The sequence below is a fragment of the Corythoichthys intestinalis genome, chromosome 8 (assembly GCF_030265065.1).
Source record: "Corythoichthys intestinalis isolate RoL2023-P3 chromosome 8, ASM3026506v1, whole genome shotgun sequence".
NCBI classification, from domain to species: Eukaryota; Metazoa; Chordata; class Actinopteri; order Syngnathiformes; family Syngnathidae; genus Corythoichthys; species Corythoichthys intestinalis.
In genome coordinates, this window is record NC_080402.1 from 40,635,338 (window position 1) to 40,659,363 (window position 24,026).

Genomic DNA, 24,026 nt, shown 5'->3' on the forward strand with positions numbered 1-24,026 from the left:
GCGCAGTTATTATCACAGCTCCCCGCTGTGCTCCCCCGTCTGTATGCTTTCCTGTCCATACATCACAGTCCCTGTAAGCAGGGGGTAAACAACCTCGCCTCATTATCTTCAGGTCTCTTTTCCCCACGCTGGCCCCCATTGGAGGGTTGACCCATCGACATACACGCAGGCAACACTCTGGTACTCACTGCACTGTGCCGCTGGAAACTGCAGGCATGCTGGTTCCCATACTAGTAGAAAATCCCAGCAGGGGTGCATCCCGCTGGGTCTGCCAGTCCCAGATGTTACAAACTGGAACACCGGAACATGAACATAGAGCGTGTTGTGCATCTTCAAACACTCATTGCTATGCATTTTTCACCTATATTTTCTCTACAACTTATCCAATTACATGACAGTTAAAGCCCATTACAGCATATTTGAGGACTTGGACTGCTCGCATGTCAATTGGTCATTCTTAACCACCATTGAGGAGTTTTTCATCAATTAAAGACTTCTTGCCCACTCTCAACACAAACAGTTTCTGTGCACAATGTCACAAATTAACATTTAGCCTCTTATAATATCCATCTCAACATCTGGTGCTTAAGTCTTTTTCTGGTGTGTCTGTGCTGTCAGATCAGCTACTTGTATAATATCTCAATATCAGCCATTTCTCCGAAGTGTCATTGGTCCTGTGCAAGATTTTCACGGTCGTAATGGCCCCTCAATATTCTATTTGTTTTGTGTGGACATCTGGGGTGTAGCACCAAATTCTGGGCCCTGTACACTCCCAATGTCAGTGGTGCCCCCATCCATGCAAGTGAATGAGATGTGTGAGAACCCCCACCGCCACCCACCCCCTAAAAAAGGGGGGTTATTAATATCTATATTCAGTCAGAGTGATGCTGCTGCTGCTCCAGCCCCACAGTCTTTTCCTGAAACTGGTTATTGTTGACAGCTATTGTTAGCTTAGCACAATTGTCTTTACACTTACAGCCACAAGAAGCTGAAAAACCTCATGTGAACATTTAAAAACATCACCAACAGCAGATGTCTGGAATAGACTAGTTAAACTAGTAATATGGTTATGGATTGCAGATTACTAGTTAGAAAAGCAATTTAGTTATTTATCATTCGATTTTAAAAGTAACTAAATTAGATTACTAGTTACAAGGGCAGTCAAACGATTAAAATTTTTAATTGAGTTAATCACAGCATAAAAATAAATTAATCGTAACTAATCGCAATTCAAACCATCTCTAAAATATGCCATCTTTTTCTGAAAATTATTGTTGGAATGAAAAGATAAGACACAAGACAGACTTAAACATTCAAAATACTGTAAATAAGTACTGTATTTGTTTATTATAACAATAAATCCACAAGATGGCATTAACATTATTAACATTCTTTCTTTTAAAGGAATCTACGGATAGAAAGACTTGTAGTTCTTAAAAGATAAATTTGAGTACAAGTTATAGTATTTTTATATTAAAACCCTTTTAAATATTTTCGTTTCAGCCGCATCGCTTTTCTTTTTGTGAACATTCTTTTTTTGAGGGATAGGAATATTATTTTTGTTGTGCTTTCACTAAATAATACTGTAGTGACTTAACTGTTCCGCCAAAATGCATGATGGGACGTTGGGCAACCATGACTGTCAGTGGTTGCTGCAAATGGTATACTGTATGTTCTGCGTTATGTTCAATTAGGAGTGTTAAGAAAAAGAATGTGTCCTGCTCCGCCCAAATGCATGATGGGAACCATGACTGTTAGTAGTGGCTGCCAAAGCTTAAGTCAATAAAAGGCGTGGTCCAATGAACGCCTGTGCCCAACGCATTTCTCTGCCTTTTCGCTCTCAATGTGCTAAAACAGCGTCATCGTAAACTATTTGAGGGTTAATTGTGGTCAAATATTTTAAGGTGATTAATTTAAAAAAAAAAAAAAAAAAAAAAAAAAAAAAAAAAACGTCCGTTAAAGGGATGAATTTGACAGCCCTACTAGTTACATTTTAAAATCTGTATTCAGTAGACTCAACATATAAATACTGTAACAACCATATTCTTTCCAACACACAGTTTATTGCACTTCCCACGACCTGGCTTCTAAATGTTTCTTCATGTTTGAAGTTATGTTTCTCAAGTAGGATAACACCTTGTGGCCAGCATGGAGTGTACAGCAAACTTTTGTATTTACAAATCCGGTTGCCCGTTTTCTGCAGTTTAATGAGCGAATTTGTTGAACAGTGTTTTTTCCGTGTTTACCCTAAACACACAGCGGCGCATGTTAGTTCGTTAGCTCATTTAGAGTCAGAATGGACCATAGGCAGAGGTGGGTAGCCAAAAATTTTACTCACGTAAGAGTAGCGTTACTTCAAAAAAATATTACTCAAGTAAAAGTACAACCAATGATCCAGATAATGTACGTAAGTGCAGATAAAAAAGTGTTTGGTGAAAAGAATACTCAAGTAAAGAGTAACATTGTGAGTAACTGCTTATGATATATATATATTTATACTGTATTTCTTTTACAATGGTATTTGTTTTCTCTCAGCACAAACGTATCTATGTGAACTATTGGTATATTGATACTGTATAATAACCCATTACATAATCACATTAAGACATAGAAATACAAAACAAAACAAAAAAACTGAAGCATTATTCGTCCGAAGAGCATGAGTGCCCTCTAGTGAAGAAAAGGGTTCCTAGTTTGAATAGTGAATAGCTCCTTCATAGTTACAATTAATCATATCTCCGGTTGTCCGTGGTCACTCGGTTCCAGATGAAAACAGGGAGAAAAGTTTAAATCCGCGCTTTCGAGTCATATTGAGAGCAATGCTCTATGTCAAAACTTCATTTTTTATGGTGCTTTAAAGATGCCACATGATTGAACAGGCGAATATGTGAATATGTAGAATAAAGAGGAAAAATGGAACGACTCTTGTGTACCCCAAAGTAGTGGAGAAATAGTAGTGTTTTTTTCTTCACAAATCTCAAGTAAAAGTAAATGTATGGCTTAGTAAAACTACTCTTAGAAATATATTTTTCTCAAAAGGTTACTCTAGTAACTTTGGAACTTGGACCCTACCTTATAATAGATTTTATTCTTCACATAAATTACTGAATCCTTAGAAAGCATGTGATCTAACGTACCTTGGAATGATTCCAAAGACTATGCGAGACAAAATCAGCTGAGAAAATCTACACAATTACAGCGGGGCAAATCAGTATTTAGTCAACCACCAAATTGTGCAAGGTTGGGAAAACCTCAACCATGAGAGACAGAACGTGGAAATAAAAAACAGAAAATCACATTGTTTGATTTTTAAAGAATTTATTTACAAATTACAGTGGAAAATTAGTCTTTGGTCTCCTACAAACAAGAAAGATTTCTGGCTGTCAAAGAGGTCTAACTTCTTCTAACGAGGTCTAACGAGGCTACACTCGTTACCTGTATTAATGGCACCTGTTTTAACTCATTATCGGTATAAAAGATACCTGTCCACAAACTCAGTCAGTCACAGTCCAAACTCCACTACGGCCAGGACCAAAGAGCTGTCGAAGGACACCAGAGACAAAATTCTAAACATGCACCAAGCTGGGAAGACTGAATCTGCAATAGGTAAAATGGTTGGTGTAAAGAAAGCAACTGTGGGAGCAATTATTAGAAAATGGAAGACATACAAGACCACTGATAATCTCCCTTGATCTGGGGCTCCATGCAAGATCTCACCTCGTGGTGTCAAAATGATAACAACAACGGTGAGCAAAAATCCCTGAACCACACGGGGGCACCTAGTGAATGACCTACAGAGAGCTGGGACCACAGTAACAAAGGCTACTATCAGTAACACAATGCGCCGCCAGGGACTCAAATCCTCCACTGCCAGACGTATCCCGCTGTAAAGCCAGTACACGTCCAGGCCCGTCTGCGGTTCGCTAGAGAGCATTTGGATGATCCAGAAGAGGACTGGGAGAATGTGTTATGGTCAGATGAAACCAAAATGGAACTTTTGATAGAAACACAGGTTCTTGTGTTTGGAGGAGAAAGAATACTGAATTGCATCCGAAGAACACCATACCCACTGTGAAGCATGGGGGTGGAAACATCATGCTTTAGAGCTGTTTTTCTGCAAAGGGACCAGGATGACTGATGTGTGTAAAGGAAAGAATGAATGGGGCTATGTATCGAGAGATTTTGAGTGAAAATCTCTTTCCATCAGCAATGAAGATGAGACGTGGCTGGGTCTTTCAGCATGACAATGATCCCAAACACAAAGCTAGGGCAACAAAGGAGTAGCTTCCTAAGAAGCATTTCAAGGTCCTTGAGTGGCCGAGCCAGTCTCCAGATCTCAACCCCATAGAAAATCTGTGGAGGGAGTTGAAAGTCCGTGTTGCCCAACGACAGCCCCAAAACATCACTGCTCTAGAGGAGATCTGCATGGAGGAAAGGGCCAAAATACCAGCAACAGTGTGTGAAAAGCTTGTGAGGAGTTACAGAAAACGTTGGCCTCCGTTATTGCCAACAAAGGGTACATAACAAAGTATTGATATGAACTTTTGGTATTGACCAAATACTTATTTTCCACCATGATTTGCAAATAAATTCTTTAAAAATCAAACAATGTGATTTTCTGTTTTTTTCCACATTCTGTCCCTCATTGTTGAGGTTTACCCATGTTGACAATTACAGGCCTCTCTAATATTTTCAAGTGGGAGAACTTGCACAATTAGTGGTTGACTAAATACTTATTTGCCCCACTGTAATTCCACACATTCAAAGAAAGAACATTTACACTTTACACAAAATGCGCTGACAGCAGTTAGTTGAAATGGAGTTCCTCATGTGAGATTCCATCTGTCATTTAACAAACTGTTGTACTTTGTCATTTAATTGGATGTGCTGGAAACCAAAGCAGGACATAAGGACATATTAAAACGAACGACATTAGCTTCACCGTTTTACCCTCCAGTTTGTGTACGATTAATTCTGGATCGTGACCTTCAGTTTCATGATATTCACAGCTTTATGCAGCTCACCTTTTCCCTGACAGTAAGGTTATTAACAGGATCCAACTGGGGCTTAGACAATAGGTCTTGCATCTTGAGCTTAGAAGATTCATCTGAGTGGTTGCAAACAGGTCTCTCAAGGTGCCTTCCTTGTACTGCACCTTGATAGGCTGCAATTGGACGATAATGATCATGTTGATAAATTGCATCAAACTTTTAAGCATCATGTTATTCTCAATTTCAGATATGGTTCTACACAAATGATATATTTAAGAATGCCGGAATTCCAGAACCCCATATTCAGTATACCACAGTGGGAACTGGAGCCATTGAGGTCATCTCTGGAATGCTTGGGGTGAGTGCTCTTATGAGATGAATACCTGTATGTACAGTACAATGTGTGATATTAATACATCACTAGTAATGCTTCACAACCTGTCACAAATGAATGACAAATTTATGGCAAACATTATATTGATTTACAGGAATGTAACCATTACTAGATGACTAAAACTGTAAGTACAGTTGTGTTCAAAATCATTCAACCCCCACAGTACATTGGTGTTTTTGCAAGTTAGACATTTATTTTTCATATTGTTTATAATCACATTAAATAATGACATGTAAAATAGACAAATACAACTGAAATTAAAAAAATATTTTTGGGAATATTCTAATTTATGGCCTTTCTGTGATTACTTCATTGACAAAATTATTCAACCCCTTAAGTATGTATAACTTTAGTACTTAGTACAACATCCTTTGCAACAATAACATCCTTTAGACGTAATGCTTAGCTTGATACAAGTTTGTTGCAGTGATCCACAGGTATCTTTGCCCATTCCTCATGAGCAAAGGCCTCCAGTTCGTTAACATTTTTGGGCTTGTGTGCTGCAACTGTCTTTTTCAAGTACCACTTGAGATTTTCTATGGGATTTAAGTCTGGTGATTGTGATGGCCACTCCAGAATCCTCCAACACTTCTTTTGCAACCAAGATGTGGTAGATGCTGAGGCATGCTTAGGATCATTGTCCTGTTGGAAGTTCCAACCTCACCCAAGCCTCAGCTTTGTCAATGACTGCATGACATTTGCATCCAAGTTCTCCTGGTCTTGAACTGAAGTCATAACACCTTGCACACGCTGAAAACTCCCTGTACCTGAAGAAGCAAAACAACCCCAGAGCATGACTGACCCCCATCGTGCTTTACAGTAGATAGGGTGTTCTTTTCTTAAAGGCATCATTCTATCTCCTCCACAAGTACTGTTGATCCATTGGCCCAAAAAGTTCCAGTTTCGTCTCATCACTTTAGAGAACAGTATTTGTGGTTTGTCTACATGGTTTTTGGCATACTTCTTGTGCTTTGGAGTCAGCAGGGGGGTTCTTGCATGGAAGCCATCCTTTCGCAGTGTGCGTCTTTTTGTCTGGGATGAAACCTGAATACCTTCCTATGACATGTCCTGTCGTAGTTCCTCAGCTGTCACCCGGGGATTTTTCTCTACCTTTTGCTATCTTTTTATATCCATATCCTTGCTTATGAAGTGAAATGACCTCCTCCCTGAACTTTTTTGACCATTCCTTGGACTTCACCACTTTGCAAAGGTGTCATTAACTGCCAATAAGAGCCATGTGTCACAGTCCTTTGAAATCTGCTTAATTGTTGCTTATTATGGTTCCGTTCACAACTACAGATGCTTTCATCAGCTGTTTGACAACACTTGATGGAAACCTTGGTTCTTAAAAGTGGTGGAATTGGGGGTTGGAACAATTTTGTCAATGAGGTAATCACAGAAAGGCCATAAATTGTAATGGTGCCAAAAATATTTTTGTTATTTCCGTTGTATTTGTTTATTTGACATGTATTTATTTGATGTGATTATAAACAAGATGAAAAATGAATGTCGAACTTGCAAAAATACTTATCCACTGTGGGTGTTGAATAATTTTGAAAACAAATGTAGATGCCGAAAAATAGTGACGGAAACTTGTTTCCCATCTTGCAGTGTATTGCAATTGAACGTGTAGGTCGGAGACCTCTGATGATTGGCGGTTACATCTTCATGAGCCTGTGCTGTGCTGGGATCACCGTGTCTTTCTTCTTGCAGGTACACTGCCATCCGATGGTGTATGTGGTTTTTTTGTGTCAGTGCAAAGCTTGCTGCATGCATTTTGGATTTAAAAGACCAAGTAGCAGTTTCAATGCAGTGTAGATTGCTGGCCTTTAAGGCAGTTTTACTATAGGCAGGACATACCCTTGCTGAGCTGGTACACTTTTCTTGCGGTAGAGCGATCTGCCAAATTCAAAAACATACTAGGGACACTGACTGGCTCAGAATTTCATTCATTATGTTTTACCCCGAGTGCACTTGCAAAGTGTATGAAAAGAGGGCCCGTAGTGTTTTAACTTTTAGGTTTTACATTTCTTTTTGGTCAGATTCTACAAATATATAAAATACAAATACTTTCACTTCCAAATACAAATCAAGTGCCAGCTGCTCACCAAAGCACATGTTCAATAACTGAATGCAGACACACAGTCTCTAAGATACATTTTAATTACCTCCAATGACTTATAGTGAGAACTCCTTTGTTACCTTTGACGGCACTTTATGAGTCTGTCATTATTAATATTTTTATTATTACAAATGCAGATGGAAAAAAAGAGACTGTTTTAGAGAATTTTTCGACGCTTTCATAAGACAATCCGGTTAAATGACTTTTAGTAAAAATATGTTTCCAGTCCTTTTAATGAATAACGAGCATTCCAATTATAGTAAACTAATATGATGACTTGTTTGCCCAAACACAGGAGCATCTGTCCTTCATGCGCTACCTCAGCGTTGGCTGCGTTGTTGGGATTATTGCTGGTTTCTGTATTGGTCCAGGTAAATTAAGGCAGCCATTTATGACTGTTTGCTTTTCATTTTTTTCTACATCCTACAAATGTGTTTATTTTATCTTATTTTATTACAGAAAAGAGGAATATAGGACAGAAATTAGAAAAATTAGATTAATTGGAAAAATAAATACTGACATATACATAGCATACCTGTCAACCCGAGGCCATTGGCAATCTTACAAATAGTGACGTATGCCCTTACAAATTGGTGACTAATCTTACAACGTTGTATATAGTGTGCAATATGAAACAAAACGAAAAAACTCAATTTCTAAAATACTATGAATTTATTGGTAATATTATAACATATAACCTGGGGCAATCAAAGAAAAATCAATATCTTCAGCTACGTCATGATTACTAAAATTTAACAGAGACTTTTGTTATAATTGTATGTAGCACATTTGGCAATTTCTATCATGCCTTTTAATGGCTGCACTTCATGGCACTTCAGCTCGCAATTCAGCTTGAATTGAAGGTAGTTCGTTAGTGTGTCCAATTACAAATTAACAAGGTCAATTGATAAAATTAACTTACCGATGCAATCTTTGAGTCAAGGAACATTTCTTTTGCTAATTCTGAGAAGTGATAAGCAATAGTTGCAGGCAAATTGTGTTCGACAACGAATTGGCAAAATAAAATCTCGGCTTTCGTGATTTTTTGTTCTGCAGACTTCATCTTTATGAACAGTGTTGTTTATCTTACTTTTATAAAGTAATTACAGTTTCATATTACTTCTCCCAAAAAGTAATTGAGTTAGTACCTCAGTTATCTGAATGTAAGACTAATTAGTTACTTGGCAAAGTAAGTGGTGTTACCTTTCATGCCCCCCCCCCCCCCCCCCCCCAAAAAAAAAAAACATAGTAACCTTTGCTATGTTTGGAAGTCATTTAATGTTGGGAATCAACTGTTAAAGTTGTTAAAATTGCTCCAGTTTTTGCATTAGTCCCCTTCTGTCTACTTTCGACATGTGAAAGTTTTAAAACTTTCGTCATTTAAAGATAGAGTCAAGTCAAGATTTTTCAGATTTAGGAGTATTTTAGATAAAAAAGTTACTTAGGTTCGTTAGGAAGGTTCACTACAACAGAGCCTTTCTGAGAAGTCTATTGCTTTAAGATGGCAGCTGTTTACTAACATTGCTGACTCTGTCATTTCGCATGTATGCATGTGAAATCTTTGCGTAGATTGTAGGCTGTCGGCTTCAGTCAGGAAATATTGGAGCCATCTAGCCCAGCATCGCATTTGCTACAGCGTCACAGCAAACACTCTTCTCTCTCCGTGTCTCTGACTTTTCTCGCGTCATTCAACCAACGTAGTAACGCATAGTAACGCACATTGTCTCGTTGCCGAAATGGTGATAAAATCCGAACAGAGAAAAAAAAAAGTAATGCACGAAAAACGTACAGATTTTTAACGTACGGCGTACACATTTAAAAATCAGTGCTCACTAGTACAAATTACACCGAAACGACTTGACAGGTATGTCAGTAGCGACAGTTATATGTCAGTATGTACTGTATGTATGTATGTATGTATGTATGTATGTATGTATGTATGTCTGCAGTATGTATTGTTGTTGAGCTGCCACCATGCTGAGCACTGCTGGAGAATCGTGTGCAATTATTTTTAGTGTTGTGAAAACCGGGTGTTAAAATGAGGCTTATTGGACTTTTTAGTTTTCAAACCTGTTTGTGTATCATTGCATTGTCTAGCTATGGGGATTTGTATTATAAAACACGGGCGCTTTTATTTACAATATAAAAACTTAAACAAACACTGCAGGTGAAATAGAACACTGTCTTTGTAGTAGCTTTTTAGTATGTAGATTATCCTGCATGCGTGTGTACTGCCATTGTGCATGCCTTGTATGGAGAAAACGCGCAAGCATGAAGAATTTGGACCCAAACTGCTGTTTTTGGATGGGAAAAACTAAAAAAGATCAGCTGTGAGTAACTTCCAGCGCCCCTGTTGGCTAGTCTACCATTAATGATGATATACGTCCAATCTATTTTTACTGTAATAGTTTAACTAGTAATCATTCTCTGCCAGCTCCTCCCATCAAAATAGATTGGACAATTGTCATCACTGGCACTGAACCTTGATCATTCCCTGCTAGCCTTCCCATTTCAAATGGATTGGACATCCATTGTTGTCAGTGGCAGCCGATGAGTTAATTTGTTTCCAATAAAGTATATAATTGATCTGAACAGAGCTGTAAAAATAATTATTAATGCTCATTTTGCTCTTAAAATAAAATGTTCTGTAATTGTCTTCAGGGCATAAAGTTTGAATGCCAATATGTATTTATCTTGAAGACAAAAACATCAGAGTGGCACTGGAACAGTAGACCAGGAAGGAGATCGACATTGAATTTAACACTACAGTGATACCTCTACTTACGAACATTCTCTACATACAGAATTTTCAGGTTACGACACGCCTCACCGGGAAAATATTGCCTCTTCTTATGAAAGACATTTCACGATATGAAAGGCAAAAATACAGCATGGACTGCTACTCGCAAGTTTTGGAGTTTACTAAATGTAACATACCTATAGCTGCTCTGCCATTGGCTATGGCCTAGCATCTTCCTGGCATCCGATTGGCTAAGAGAGACCGCTACTGTATGTGTATGTGTGTCCCCCAGTGTCCTCTTCATTCGCCATGAGGTGTTCCGACAGCTTTAAGGGAGTGTATTAACTTTTATTATCTACTCTATTCTTTGTTTTTTACATTATACATAACTCTCATCTTATCTTTGTTGTGCAATAATCTAATCGTAACATGTATTTGTTCCATATTTTGATGCATTTTTATGCTCTATAAAAGATTTATGTCTGAATTTTGGGAGGCTTGGAACAGACATTTTCATGGAAATCGCGTCTCTACTTACGGAATTTTCAGATTACAAAACTAGTTCTAAGAACAAATTAATTTCGTAAGTAGAAGTACCCATAGGCGGAGTTTGACTTTTGGGGCAGGGGGGGCACAACATGTTGATGACCTCAAAATGCAAAGTCAGCCAAAAAATTAACTTACAAGAATATTTAGAATAATAAGTTGACAATGAGCGATTTTTTGTTTACCATCATTCTTGAGGGGAATTCTAAATCAGGCTGCCTAGGACAGCCATACTTTTCGCCAAGATCGTCATCCATTGAATATGGTACGCCTGCCGGTGTCGTTCCAATGTTGTTACCCCAGTCAAAAATTGTATCCCCTGGGCAGAGCCATATGGAGGTAGATTTGTGTCTTTATTATTCAATCCAAAAAAAGTTGCCTCAATAAAAAGAAAAGTTGCTTCAATCAAAATATACGTATATTTTCAATTTAAACAAAAGTCGCTTCAATAAAAAAAAAGTGTTTAAATGCAAAAAATTAAATTGAAACTAAAAAAATGCATGGGAAAGCCATTTTTCTTAGATTTTTTTTTTTTTTTTTTTTTTGATAGGGGTCTTTTTTTTTTTTTATTCAAGCAACTTTTTTGATTGAAGTAATGTTGATTTGTGTTTGGGCCACATTTTGGCTAGGGCGTTTTTGTCTTTATTATTCAATCAAAAAATAAGTTTCTTCATACAAAAAATATATTTTCAAAAGAAAAATCACTTCAATCAAAAAATTTGATTTGATTGAATCAATCCTTTTTGTGTTTGGGCCATATTATGGGTAGGACATTTGTGTCTAAATCAATCAATCCCCCAAAAAGTTGCTTCAATCAAAAAAAAAAAAAAAAAAAAAAAAATTATCAATCAAAGAAAAAATTCATTTGAAACATAAAATTTGGCCTCACCTATTTTGGGGGGGGGGAATTATATGCAAGGCAAATTATCTAAAGTCACATGATCTGTTTGAAAAATAATTTTGACCCATTATAAAAAAAAAAATTTTTTTTTTTCATTTCATTCATTTTTGTTGCAGTTTTATTGCTTCACAACTTTTATATATATACTATATACAGGAAAGTCAATTTCATGCAATGACACTTTGCTGCATACTATAATTTATAGGCAATGAGAGTTTCAAAATACAGTATACTGTTAATGTTGAACCTACACTTTCGTTTACAGACGCTGAAAAAAATTGGGGCAAAAAATAAATAAAATAAAATAAAATAAAATTTTATTTAACTTTCTAAGGCTAATTCATTCATCTTAAGCGCTGGCTATCCTCAAAGGGTCGCGGAGATAATGGAGCCTATCCCAGTCAACTGTACGGCCAGTAGGTGGGGTTTACCTTGAATTGGTTGCTAGCCAATCACAGTTTTATTAAAGTATTATACAACATTTCTATTTAGGGTTGTTTTTGGGGGGTTGGGGTAGTTATTCTGCAACACAGTGTGACGTAATACACTAACCTGCTCAATACAGATCTGATGTAGCCCCACACAACTAGGTCTTGTCCAGTGAGTAAGGTAACACTGCCTCCTCCTGGACACTTATGATGATGCAACGAAGCACCGCTTCTCTCTCTCCCTTTGCCTGCACACTGATATTGTATTTCATTAGTCTTGTAAATTAGGAAGTCTTAAGTGCCACACTACATCCATTCACACAGTCATTTATACAAGAGAAAGAGTTGAGTGAAGTGAATTAAGAGGCAATCATTTACAACATTGAGAGCCATGTTGAGTGGACCTGCGAGGATGATGAATTGGGGAGAATCTGGTGTACACAACGTCATTCGTCAAGCGGGCAAAAATCTATACTTCAGCGCACAGACGAGGGTTTCTGTTGCCGCAATTAGACTTTTAATGGCTCATTGTTCATCAGCTCGGCGTGATGAATGCAGCTTCCGTCAGACTAAAGCCTGCACGCAACATGACGCCTCCCATACATACCGCAGATGTTGACAAATTATGGCCTCGTTATTAGCCTGACAATATTAAACTCTCATCTGCGCAATTATCATGCGCAGATAACGAGGACAGCATTTGTAATACTTAACGTTATGGCAGTAGAGAGAAATTCCAGTTTCTCCTAAATCACTTTCACTTTTAACAATGAAGAATTACATGTATTTAAAGTGATGGACAATTTCAAATGGAAAAACAGCATCTTAATGAATTGCACAAGCCCTGACTAAGATCATCTTCATATGGTTTGGTCACTCTTTTCTAACTTGGCAAATGTCTTCAGGTCTTAAAATGAAGCACCCATTGAAAAATTAAGTATTTTTGCATGACATGATGCAAGCATTATACTGCTTTATTTTGATTGATGCAGAGGAAAGTTCATTATTATCATCTGCTACTTAGTGGTGATTTTACAGCCCCTGGCTTGTTTATATTCTAAAAAAAATTACAGGATTTGAAAATGTTTGTTTTCATCAGTGCTCAAAATGAATTTTGACTTCCTAAGTGCCCTTTCAGCTTGAGAGATGTGCAGTTTGGCGCAGTGGCGCCTCCAGGAATTTTTCATAGGGGTGGCCAGATGGGGCCACTTAAAATCTTGGGGTGGCACACCAAAACTAAAAGCCATAATTTCAGGTTTTCATTATATAATTGCAGTAAAAAGGTCAGGGGAAAACTATCAGAAAGACTTAAGGACACGGCTACTGATATACTTTGGTGTATTGTGTAATATTTGATGTTACTAATGATGATAAGTGGGGTGGCCAGTGGGGTGGCCAACAAATTTATAGGGAGGGGGCGCGGCCACCCCTGGCCAACCCCCTGGTGGCGCCAATGGTTTGGCGGAATAATGAAAATGTGATGGAATCTCAAAAACCATTGGGCGGAATTTGAGTCTGGGACTTTTTGTTTTTGCCCAGAGACCAAAATGAGTTTTGACTTCCTAAGTGCCCTTTCAGCTTGAGAGAAGCGCACTTTGGCTGAATAATAAAAATTTGATGGAATCTCAAAAACCACTGTGCAGAATGTATCCAAGGGGCATCAAATCGTTTATCTTGCACGTAAGTTATTACATTTGAAAATTTGAGTCTGGGACTTTTCGTGTTTGGGCATTGCCGCAAATGTTTTTGGATGTCCAGAGAGCTCTTTTCAGCTTAAGAGAAGTGCGGTTTGGCCGAAAATAATAAAAATTTGATGGAGCCTCAAAAATCCCTGCGCAGAATGGCTCCAAGGGGCATCATGCAATGTTATAATGATTACAGGTCCTTCTCAAAAAATTTGCATATTGTGATGAAGTTCATTATTTTCTGTAATGTACTGATAAACATTAGGCTTTCATATATTTTAGATTCATTACACACAACTGAAGTATTTCAAGCCTTTTATTGTTTTAATACTGATGATTTTGGCAAAAAAGTCAAGAGAAACCAAAAATCCCTATCTAAAAAAATTTGCATATTTCATCCGACCAATACAAAAAAGTTTTTTTTTAATATAAAAAAAGTCAACCTTCAATTATTTATATCAGCTATGCACTCAATACTTGGTCAGGAATCCTTTTGCAGAAATGACTGCTTCAAATGCGACGTGGCATTGAGGCAATCAGCCTGTGGCACTGCTGATGTGTTATGGAGGCCCATGATGCTTCGATAGCGGCCTTAAGCTCATCCACAGTGTTGGGTCTGGTGTCTCTCAACTTCCTCTTCAAAATATCCCACAGATTCTCTATGGGGTTCAGGTCAGGATAGTTGGCAGGCCAATTGAGCACAATAATGCTATGGTCAGTAAACCATTTACAAGTGGTTTTGGCACTGTGAGCAGGTGCCAGGTCGTGCTGAAAAATGAAATCTTCATCTCCATAAAGCTTTTCAGCAGATGGAAGCATGAAGTGCTCCAAAATCTCCTGATAGCCAGCTGTATTGACCCTGCCCTTGATAAAACACAGACCAACACCAGCAGCTGACACAGCACCCCAGACCATCACTGACTGTGGGTACTTGACACTGGACTTCAGGCATTTTGGCATTTCCTTCTTCCCAGTCTTCCTCCAAACTCTGGCACCTTGATTTCCAAATGACATGCAAAATTTGCTTTCATCTGAAAAAAGTACTTTGGACCACTGAGCAACAGTCCAGTGCTGCTTCTCTGTAGCTCGGATCAAGCGCTTCTGCCGCTGTTTCAGATTCAAAAGTTGCTTGACCTGGGGAATGCGGCACCTGTAGCCCATTTCCAGCACACGCCTGTGCACTGTGGCTCTAGATGTTTCTACTCCAGACTCAGTCCATTGTTTCTGCAGGTCCCCCAAGGTCTGGAATCGGCCCTTCTCCACAGTCCTTCTCAGGGTGCGGTCACCTCTTCTGGTTGTGCAGCGCTTCCTGCCACACCTTTTCCTTCCCACAGACTTCCCACTGAGGTGCCTTGATACAGCACTCTGGGAACAGCCTATTCGCTCAGAAATTTCTTTCTGTGTCTTAGCCTCTTGATTGACGGTATCAATGATGGCCTTCTGGACAGCAGTCAGGTCGGCAGTCTTGCCCATGATTGCGGTTTTAAGTAATGAACCAGGCTGGGAGTTTTTAAAAGCCTCAGGAATCTTTCGCAGGTGTTTTGAGTTAATTCGTATATTCAGATGATTAGGTTAGTAGCTTCTTTAGAGTACCTTTTCATGATATGCTAATTTTTTGAGATAGGGATTTTTGATTTTTCGTGACTTTTTTGCCAAAATCATCAATATTAAAACAATAAAAGGCTTGAACTACTTCAGTTGTGTGTAATGAATCTAAAATATATGAAAGTCAAATGTTTATCAGTACATTACAGAAAATAATGAACTTATCACAATATGCAATTTTTTTGAGAAGGACCTGTACATTTGAAATACTGTACATTCAAAATCCTTCTCATAGTTAGATAGTTAGTTGCCTGAATTGTCTGACTATAGAAAAATAGTGTAGTACTTGGACTTTGAGCAGGTTCAAGAGTATCAAAAAATGCTCCAACTGCTTTTTATTCACCATTTACTATAAACGTCTGCTAAATGAAATTGACATTTTCCACAATCTGTTTCAGCCGGCGTGCCCTTTCTGATCACAGCGGAGCTCTTCAAGCAGTCACACCGACCATCAGCGTACACCTTGGGCGGCTGTCTCAACTGGTTGTCTAACTTCACCATCGGCTTTGTTTTTCCCTTCCTTGAGGTCAGAACTCATCAAAATTTCCACTCTTCACTATTTATGTGATCTCTGGTCCAAACAGAATATTTTAAAGGACTATTTTTGATATGGTGTAGAGAACTTAGTGGGTCGTTGTCATGAAGTTACTTAGCCACAAAGGTAAAGGAATTCCATTTTGAATTCACAAAACAAAAGAGAGAAAGAAATTTTTAGCTGTTTATTGACGTCTTCCCAAGTGTTATTGCGAATTGAATTTTCTTCGAATATTTGGATTCCATGAAATTTCCAAATGCATTTTTTTGTAAAATGAGGAAATATCAGGTTAATACAATTTTTCTGGGAACAAAGAATTTTTTTTAACACAAACAAAAACTAAAGGAACACTCTGAGAGAGCAGACTTTGGAATAAGCAGCCAAATTCAAAGCATCGCCATATTTCTGACCTCTGTGACCTTTGTCTTCTCATTATATTACCTGTCCTTCAAATTTGAGTTGAATAAACTAATCCGTTATCAAGTTATCACGAAATGCCTTTTCTGAACCCTGTGACCTTTGACCTCATGATACCAAAATGTAATCCTTGTGCTCTGTTAGAAATCTGCCCACATTTCTACTAGTGGATTAAATCTGATCTGTGATTCAACTCAGCCAGAAAATATTAAACCTTTGCAGTAAATTTCAGATCAAGACTGACCCATTTTCAGGGTTGGATATTTAAAATGTACGATTGATTTTTGCAATCCGAGACTTGAAAACTGGTCAATTTTGACCCCAACAGAATACAAGGGTTAATATTTCTTCTGTTTCATTGTAGACGTATCTTGCAAGTTTGATAATACTCCCTTTATTCTTTATTCTTGAGTTATCTTGAACAAGAACAAACAGACAAATAGACACACGGAACCAAATACATAACCACAGCATTCATTGGGTTTAACTACTGGTGGAGGTAATTAAGCAGAGTATACCAGTGTAATTCAGATGTACAACATGACCAACACACTTCAAGACATTTCTTCCTCATTTGTGCCCTCTACAGCAAGCTACTGGTCCTTACTGTTACCTCATCTTCTGCGCCATCTGCCTTGGAGTGGCCATCTACACCATCTTCATCATTCCTGAAACCAGGAACAAAACCTTCATGGAGATCAGTCAGATGTTTGCCTCCAAGAACAACATCCTAGAAGAGGAGTTGACATCCAACGGGCACTTGAAAATGTCTCTGATGAACGGTTATGGGACGCTGGGCCATCACAATATAAAGTAAGAGGTGAAGGAATAATGTATACTGTTAAGACAAAGACACTACTGTATGGTCTCACCTCATGTAGAGGTCGTTATGAGAAACTTGTTTTTAGTGTGATTTCAAGGTCACAAGACATGTCTTTCTAATGAATTGTCCAAAGCATCTTAATCGCTTTCAAAGATCCATTTTTTCCAGGAATTTGTTCCTGAGTCCCAACTTCACATGTAGGCAAACTTTAGACGACCCTTTACGAATGTTTATATTCTGCGTGTGTAAACACATCAGAGGGAAATGACCACTGAATCAGAATCACAACGCACTTTGAGTGTTTTGTCCAAACCTTTCTTTTTCTTTTCTTTTACTGCAAATGTGATGGTCTCTTTTTACTTAAAGGTAGATCTTGCCGTTTTCAAACTGCTTGCTAGATTTAAATATTGAATTGCTTTCCCTCCTCACCCTATAACATCCCTGCCCTTGCCTGGTATACCAGACTCACCGCTGTTCCAGCGATTGAGTCTGGCGACCGTCCGGCGGATCAAATTCCGAGGGCGGAGCAAGCCACAACAAACAGAAAGCGGAGTGGACCAATCAGCGACGGGCAGACGTGACGTTGTTAAAGCGACAAGTAATTAGCGTAAGCAGAGAATGGAGAAGTTTATTCAACATGGCGCGAGCCTTGTCAATGACTTGTGTCGATGTGGTTTTGGTAATTTAAAACTGGTTTTACTGCGGATTGGAACATATTCTCGGCTCTCCCGTTCGCCATCTGTGTTGTTGTAGAGACGACTTTCGGCGCGGAAGACTGACGTTACTCGTTAAGAACACGTCACGCAAATAAACTAATCTGATTGGACGATTCATTTTGTACTTGCTCGAGAAGCTGTTAATGTGCTGGGTCCCAGACTATTTCTCACAGTGTTTGAAAAATACAGGGAAAATAGTCTGGCGGTGCCAGGTAATCCCTGCCCATTACAAAGATGAATATGTTAACCCTTGATTTTAAGTGGAGAGTTGTCCTATTTCTTATTTTTAACCTTTGTTGTTAACTGGAGTTTAATAATCCGTCTAGTAATTATAATTAACTTCTCTTGCGCAAGGTTGCTGTGTCCCCATGAGCCTCCGTAAGCACCAAGGTGAGCGTGAGCAAAACATTGACAAAACTATTCGGTCTGGCCTCGTGTCTCTAAAGTCGCTGATTGGCTAGTTCTTGCCATTTAATTAAAAATAAAATCAGAGGCAATACATAGGGTTGTTTTTAATAATAATTTTCTGCTATCAATATGGTTTTGAAAACTGCATAATCTACCTTTGAGAGAGATGGTATTGTGGCTACTGTAGTAGTCATTTTATGTCTTGAATTGTAACTTATCAACATGTGTGTTGGTCTATCTTTAAAAAATACTATGTGTAAAAGAATGTGTAGGCAAATACAAGGTGAAGTATTCAATAAAATTAAGAATTTATAAAACCATTAATGTTTCAAATATTTCATAACATTTTCTCCTCTTAGTGCCTATAGGGCAGCATTATTGCTTTATAATGCTCCATTTCTACAGCTTTAAAGTGTATTTTATTGCTTACCAAATCTCATCTAAGAAGTCATATACTGTAAGTAGCTGGTCAGAACACATTGATTCATGCACCAGCTATAAACCTAATAATGAATGAACAGAATAGTTGTCAGATGATAAAATAATCCCTGAAGCACCCGGAATTTTTTTTTTTTTTAATCTTGAATTAAAGAGACAGTCAGGAAATTAGAATATTGTGTATTCTAATTTCCTGAGACAGTCCTGTATATATACACAGGACTGTCTCAAAAAATTAGAATATTGTGTATTCTAATTTTCTGAGACAGTCCAGTATAACAGCTCTATGGAAAAGCATTTCTAGTAAGTCATGCAAACTGTAGATATTAATTTTAACAAATGATGTAATAAATTCCAACATGGAACAGGCAGCATGTGAGCCACATGCTTTGGAATCGAACATGTTATTTTATCATTAGCATGGAAACGACATATAAAAATGTAATGTCCAGCGCTTGCATTGAGCCATCATGCTGCAAATAAGCTGTAGTAAGACATTGCTCTCTCACAGAGTGTTAAAGCTGCCGTCGTAAAAGTGCTTCTCTGCAGCAAGGGTAACAAATGCACCATGTGTCATGTGACATTGATAGCCATACACAATGCTAAAGGATCGCTTTCCTTCTGCCTTTAGGCTAGTTGATCCATCTGTCAGCCCTCCTGCAGAACTAACACACACGAATAGGGAAATTATTGTCACATGCTTGTCCAGCTAAAAAGGGCCAGATAACACGTATATTCCATATCAATCAAGTACTGTGTGTATGCTGTTTTTTAAAAGGGACACTACACCAAGAACATTGAAAAATGACAACATTATCACATTTTATTCATTTTTTTCATGTACAATTTATTAAAATACCCGTAAAACCAGTTTTGGGCATGTTGCTAAAGGGATCTACGGATAGAAATACTTGTAGTTCTTAAAAGACAAACGTTATTATGAGTTAAAATAATTTAATATTAAAACCCCTCTTGATGTTTTCATTTTTATACAATTTGTAAAATTAGCTTAACTAGTAGGTCGCTATCGTTGTTGACGTCGCAGGGCGGTGACGTCACTGGGTTACGCTGCCAGGCTTCCAGAGTATGACTCTAGCGACCTAAACATGCCATTTGTTCAGCCCTTTCAATTTGAACCTGAGAGGGACATTAATGAGCATGACAGCACTGTCGATATTTCACAAAATGAGCAGCAAACGCAAAATGAACAGGAAAGACGGGATGAGACGAGAGTAAGACAAAACCGGTGTTCTGCCAAAATGTGCTACACTGACGAAATGTCCTACACGAAGCGAATTTGACACCCAAAGTACTACCGTGCGCTTTCAGCTTGTTTTGTTTAGATACAAACATACAGCATACAGACAGAACATCCTAAAGATGCCCTAAGATAATACTGAAACATGGTAATATCTAATAAGGGTGGTTTGAATACAGTACTGTGGTTAACAGAGCAACAACCTGCTTTAAAGCTACCACAAGAAAACACAGTGCGTTTAAAACGTTAACACGTTTAAAAGTATGAGGGAAACACATGCAAAAAGTATTCTAAGGGCAATGAAAAGCTAATAAAAGACTCAATAATAACAAATAGTAAGTCCTCGCCGCTTTTAACTGATGTGCGCATGTGTTGGACGTCTCGCCGCGTAGGGATTGCAGAACATCGGTAGTGTTCGTCTCGTGACAGTGACAAACAACGTCATCACCCCGAGCATCCATTGGGCGCATAAAACGTGCCCTCCATAGGTCAAAACATGTACTAAATATCATAGATTTTTAAATCAATCGCAATATTTTATGTGTTTCTAATAACATATTTTAGTAAAAGAGAACAATTGCGGCTTATTAGAGCCTTCAAGTCTTTATGTCCGGTACAGTACTGTACTTTGTAATGTTTTATAGCGTCTTCTTATATTTCCACACAAAATGTTTTGCATGCCTTTGGTTCTCAAATTTTGCACACTTGGGCATGCTTGTTTAAATAATTGAGAATCATGGCCTTTAGTTTTCAAGTTCCGGCTGAATCTTAAGTAAACATTACCGATTGCCAATGGAACAGCTATTGATGTAGTTTTGTTTGAAAAGGACAAACAAAAAAGTAGTAATAATAATAAGTAGGGTTGCAACGAAAGCAAAATTCTTGGCCGAAACCCAATATTGGAAACACTTAGCCGAAAAAACGAAAACCAAAGGGCCGAATAATACACATCTTTTAATTTATTTTTTAATAAAATTATTTAATTTCATTATTTTCACATTAATGCCATTTGACTTGGCCTTCTTTTTTTTTTTTTTAAATTAACGATCATGTAAAAATAAAATATGGTCCCTTCTCACAGGTACGCAAACATTTTACAAAATGTTCTATGACCCACGAGGCTCGAGAAATTTTGTTTGAAAGGTGCAGATTGTGAAACCCCTTGGTGGCAGTGAGCATTTTGTGGAAAACTCTAACTGCGTCCTATAGTCGTCCTAGCATTCTTTTCATTTGACATCACGGCCGATGAAACCATAATAAATAAGCTTTCTTGGAAGTTTGGGCCACCCGAAAAATGGGTTTCAAACCTCCACTTGCTAAGCTAAATGAGATCTCGACGTACCTTTGCGGGGAACCCTAGTAATAGTTCACAACAAACACGCCGAAACTAGTATTAGTATTAGGGTATTACAATCTCGTACTCCTTAAAATAATATTAGCTGTTTTCTTGTGCAACAAATGGAATCGATAGAAACCAAGGCTCATGGGCCGAGTCGTAGCGGCGACGAAGCTGAGCGAAGTCGCTCCCAACCGGGTTAAACAGCGACTGAGAGGGGATGTGTAAGTGGCAGAAATATGTAAATGTGACAAAAAGAGGAAGTGGGGGGGCCATAAAATTATTGTACTAAACCACAGCAAATGCAAATTTATGCATTTAAATGCTTTATTTGTATACTGCTCACTTGATTAAACTCCAAACTACCGTATTTTCCGCATTATGAGGCAGATCGGAATATAAGGCACACCTTCAATGAATGGCCAATTTGAAAATTGTTATATGTGTTTTATATGTAGGGCGCACTGCATTATAAGGTGCAGTAGTAGTAGTTGTTGGGGTTGCATTATGCATCCACTAGATGAAGCTGCATTAAAGGGAACGTCATGCCATGATTAACTAATATCGATCCATTTACTGTATAAGGCACAACAGATTATAAGGCATACGATCGCCTTTTGGGGAGGGCTTTTAGATGTGCCTTCTAGTGCGGAAAATACAGCAACCGGTAACACTTTATTTGACAACGGCGTCATATGACTGTCATAAGACCGTGAAAATGTATTTAAACTTAACTATGCTAGAACAACACTAAAATCATTTTCGATCCGTTACACTGGTGTACAGCTTTGGAACAAATTAGATTCTGCAGTGACCAGCTCAGGGTCATTAGCTGTTTTTAAGAGGAGGTATAAACAAATTTTGTTAAACAATTACGTTGCTGACTCAAGCTTACTCTTGGTCACGATAAGAACTGTGCAAAAGGGAAATAATGTCTGAGTGACACCTCAAACTTATAAACAAAACCAAGTGTACCCAAAACAAAGGAGGGTAAAAAAAAAAAAAAAAGGACTCAAAGCCAATGCAAACAGAACTCATCCAGACATCACAAGGACAGATAATCATTTGGCTGTAAATGCACAGACACTTGACTTCTAATAGTACTATTGTGACTTTCTGTAATGACATGGAACTGGTCTATTGGTCACTGAGTGCCCTGGACAAGATCTTTTCTACAATGTGATCAGAACCTGGACAACGCGCCTGCCCGGGAAACACTTTGAAGTCTGGATATGTGGAGGAGAGCTGGGGAAAATGGCTGCTGCTGTGTCTGACCACACTCGAAGTGAAAGACATCGAAGATGTTTTTCTTTTTGTTGCGTTGCTGGCTGCGTTTCTTCTGCAGGGGGTTGGAGCACACTTAATTCGTCGGAACATCCTCAAAGTGTTGGATAGCCAAAAGCCATCGGTGGAATTGGCAACTACTGCGGTCAATGCTATCACTGGAGTGCATGTCAGCCTCAACAAGGCCTGTGATGACATATTACAGGTGAAGAATGACCTGGCAGCATCCAACACTGCCACAACCGTAATGGTAATGAAACTTACTACGAAGCTGCGCAACTTTGAGATGAATGTTCGTCAGAATGCAGCAAGGAATGGAAACAGCGACGAGGATTAAGTCGACGAAAGGGGGGTGGCGGACACGGCCTGCCATCGGTCCTCAGCTATTCCCTATCTTCTGGATGGAATCAATTGAATGAACTAACCTCTGAATTATCAACAAATCAACTGGATTTAATCAACATAATGAGCACATTGCCGATCGACAATGGACTATTGGGAAAATGAACAATCAATGGGGATGGGGAAAAAAAACAAAACAACAATATTGAAATCACTACGCAATCCGAATGTCAAAAATTGTTATTTGATATTTTCTACGTCCTATGGTATACTGGAGGTTGGATTCAATAAGGTTCGGCTTCTCCCGTCTGCCCTTTTCTTTTCAGGTTGAATTAATCTAAACACATATAAATGCTGTATGTTTGTTTGGATTTGTCATGAGAGGGAGGGAGGGAGGGAGGGAGGGAGGGAGGAAGGGAGGGAGGGAGGGAGGGAGGGAGGAAGGAAGGAAGGAAGGAAGGAAGGAAGGAAGGAAGGAAGGAAGGAAGGAAGGAAGGAAGGAAGGAAGGAAGGAAGGAAGGAAGGAAGGAAGGAAGGAAGGAAGGAAGGAAGGAAGGAAGGAAGAGAGAAATGGAGTTAGTGACAAAATTTGCCGGATGTCACTTAATGACATCTGTCATACGCATTCAATAATGCCCATGAGTGCATGACATAATTATGACAGTCTTATGAGAGTGAATTTTTTTTTTACCTATCAACTAAAATAAATTTAAAAATAAGCTGCACTGGACTATAAGCCGCAGGATTCAAAATGAGGGGGGGGGGAGTAGCGGCTTATAGTCCGAAAATTCCGGTACTCACAAACGGGCTCAAATACACTGTACTCGATGTGACGCAGGACATCAATGGAAAGCAACTTCAGAACGAGCGTGTATCAGCGAACAAGCAAATTATTTACCTTCATTTACTAATTTAGATATTTCTTTGATACCTCAAAATACATACAAACAGCAGACATGCTGGCTGTGAGCCAGAAGTGTTGCTTCTCGCCGTGTTTTATTTGCGTCATCACAAGAGGACTACGGTTCTTCACACTATTCGGTGGTAAACGTTCGGC

At 38.5% G+C, this 24,026-nt stretch overlaps 1 protein-coding gene across 1 annotated transcript in view; it reads left to right on the plus strand.

The window, feature by feature from the left end:
• slc2a15b (solute carrier family 2 member 15b) overlaps positions 1-18,434 on the plus strand; it is a 32,061-nt gene extending 13,627 nt beyond the window's left edge. The window contains exons 8-12 of the mRNA XM_057843859.1: positions 5,239-5,349; positions 6,997-7,098; positions 7,803-7,878; positions 15,811-15,938; positions 16,954-18,434. Coding sequence (XP_057699842.1) covers positions 5,239-5,349; positions 6,997-7,098; positions 7,803-7,878; positions 15,811-15,938; positions 16,954-17,181 — 645 coding nt within the window. The 3' untranslated portion in view covers positions 17,182-18,434. The remainder of the gene's footprint in view (positions 1-5,238; positions 5,350-6,996; positions 7,099-7,802; positions 7,879-15,810; positions 15,939-16,953) is intronic.
• Positions 18,435-24,026: the final 5,592 nt, after the last annotated feature.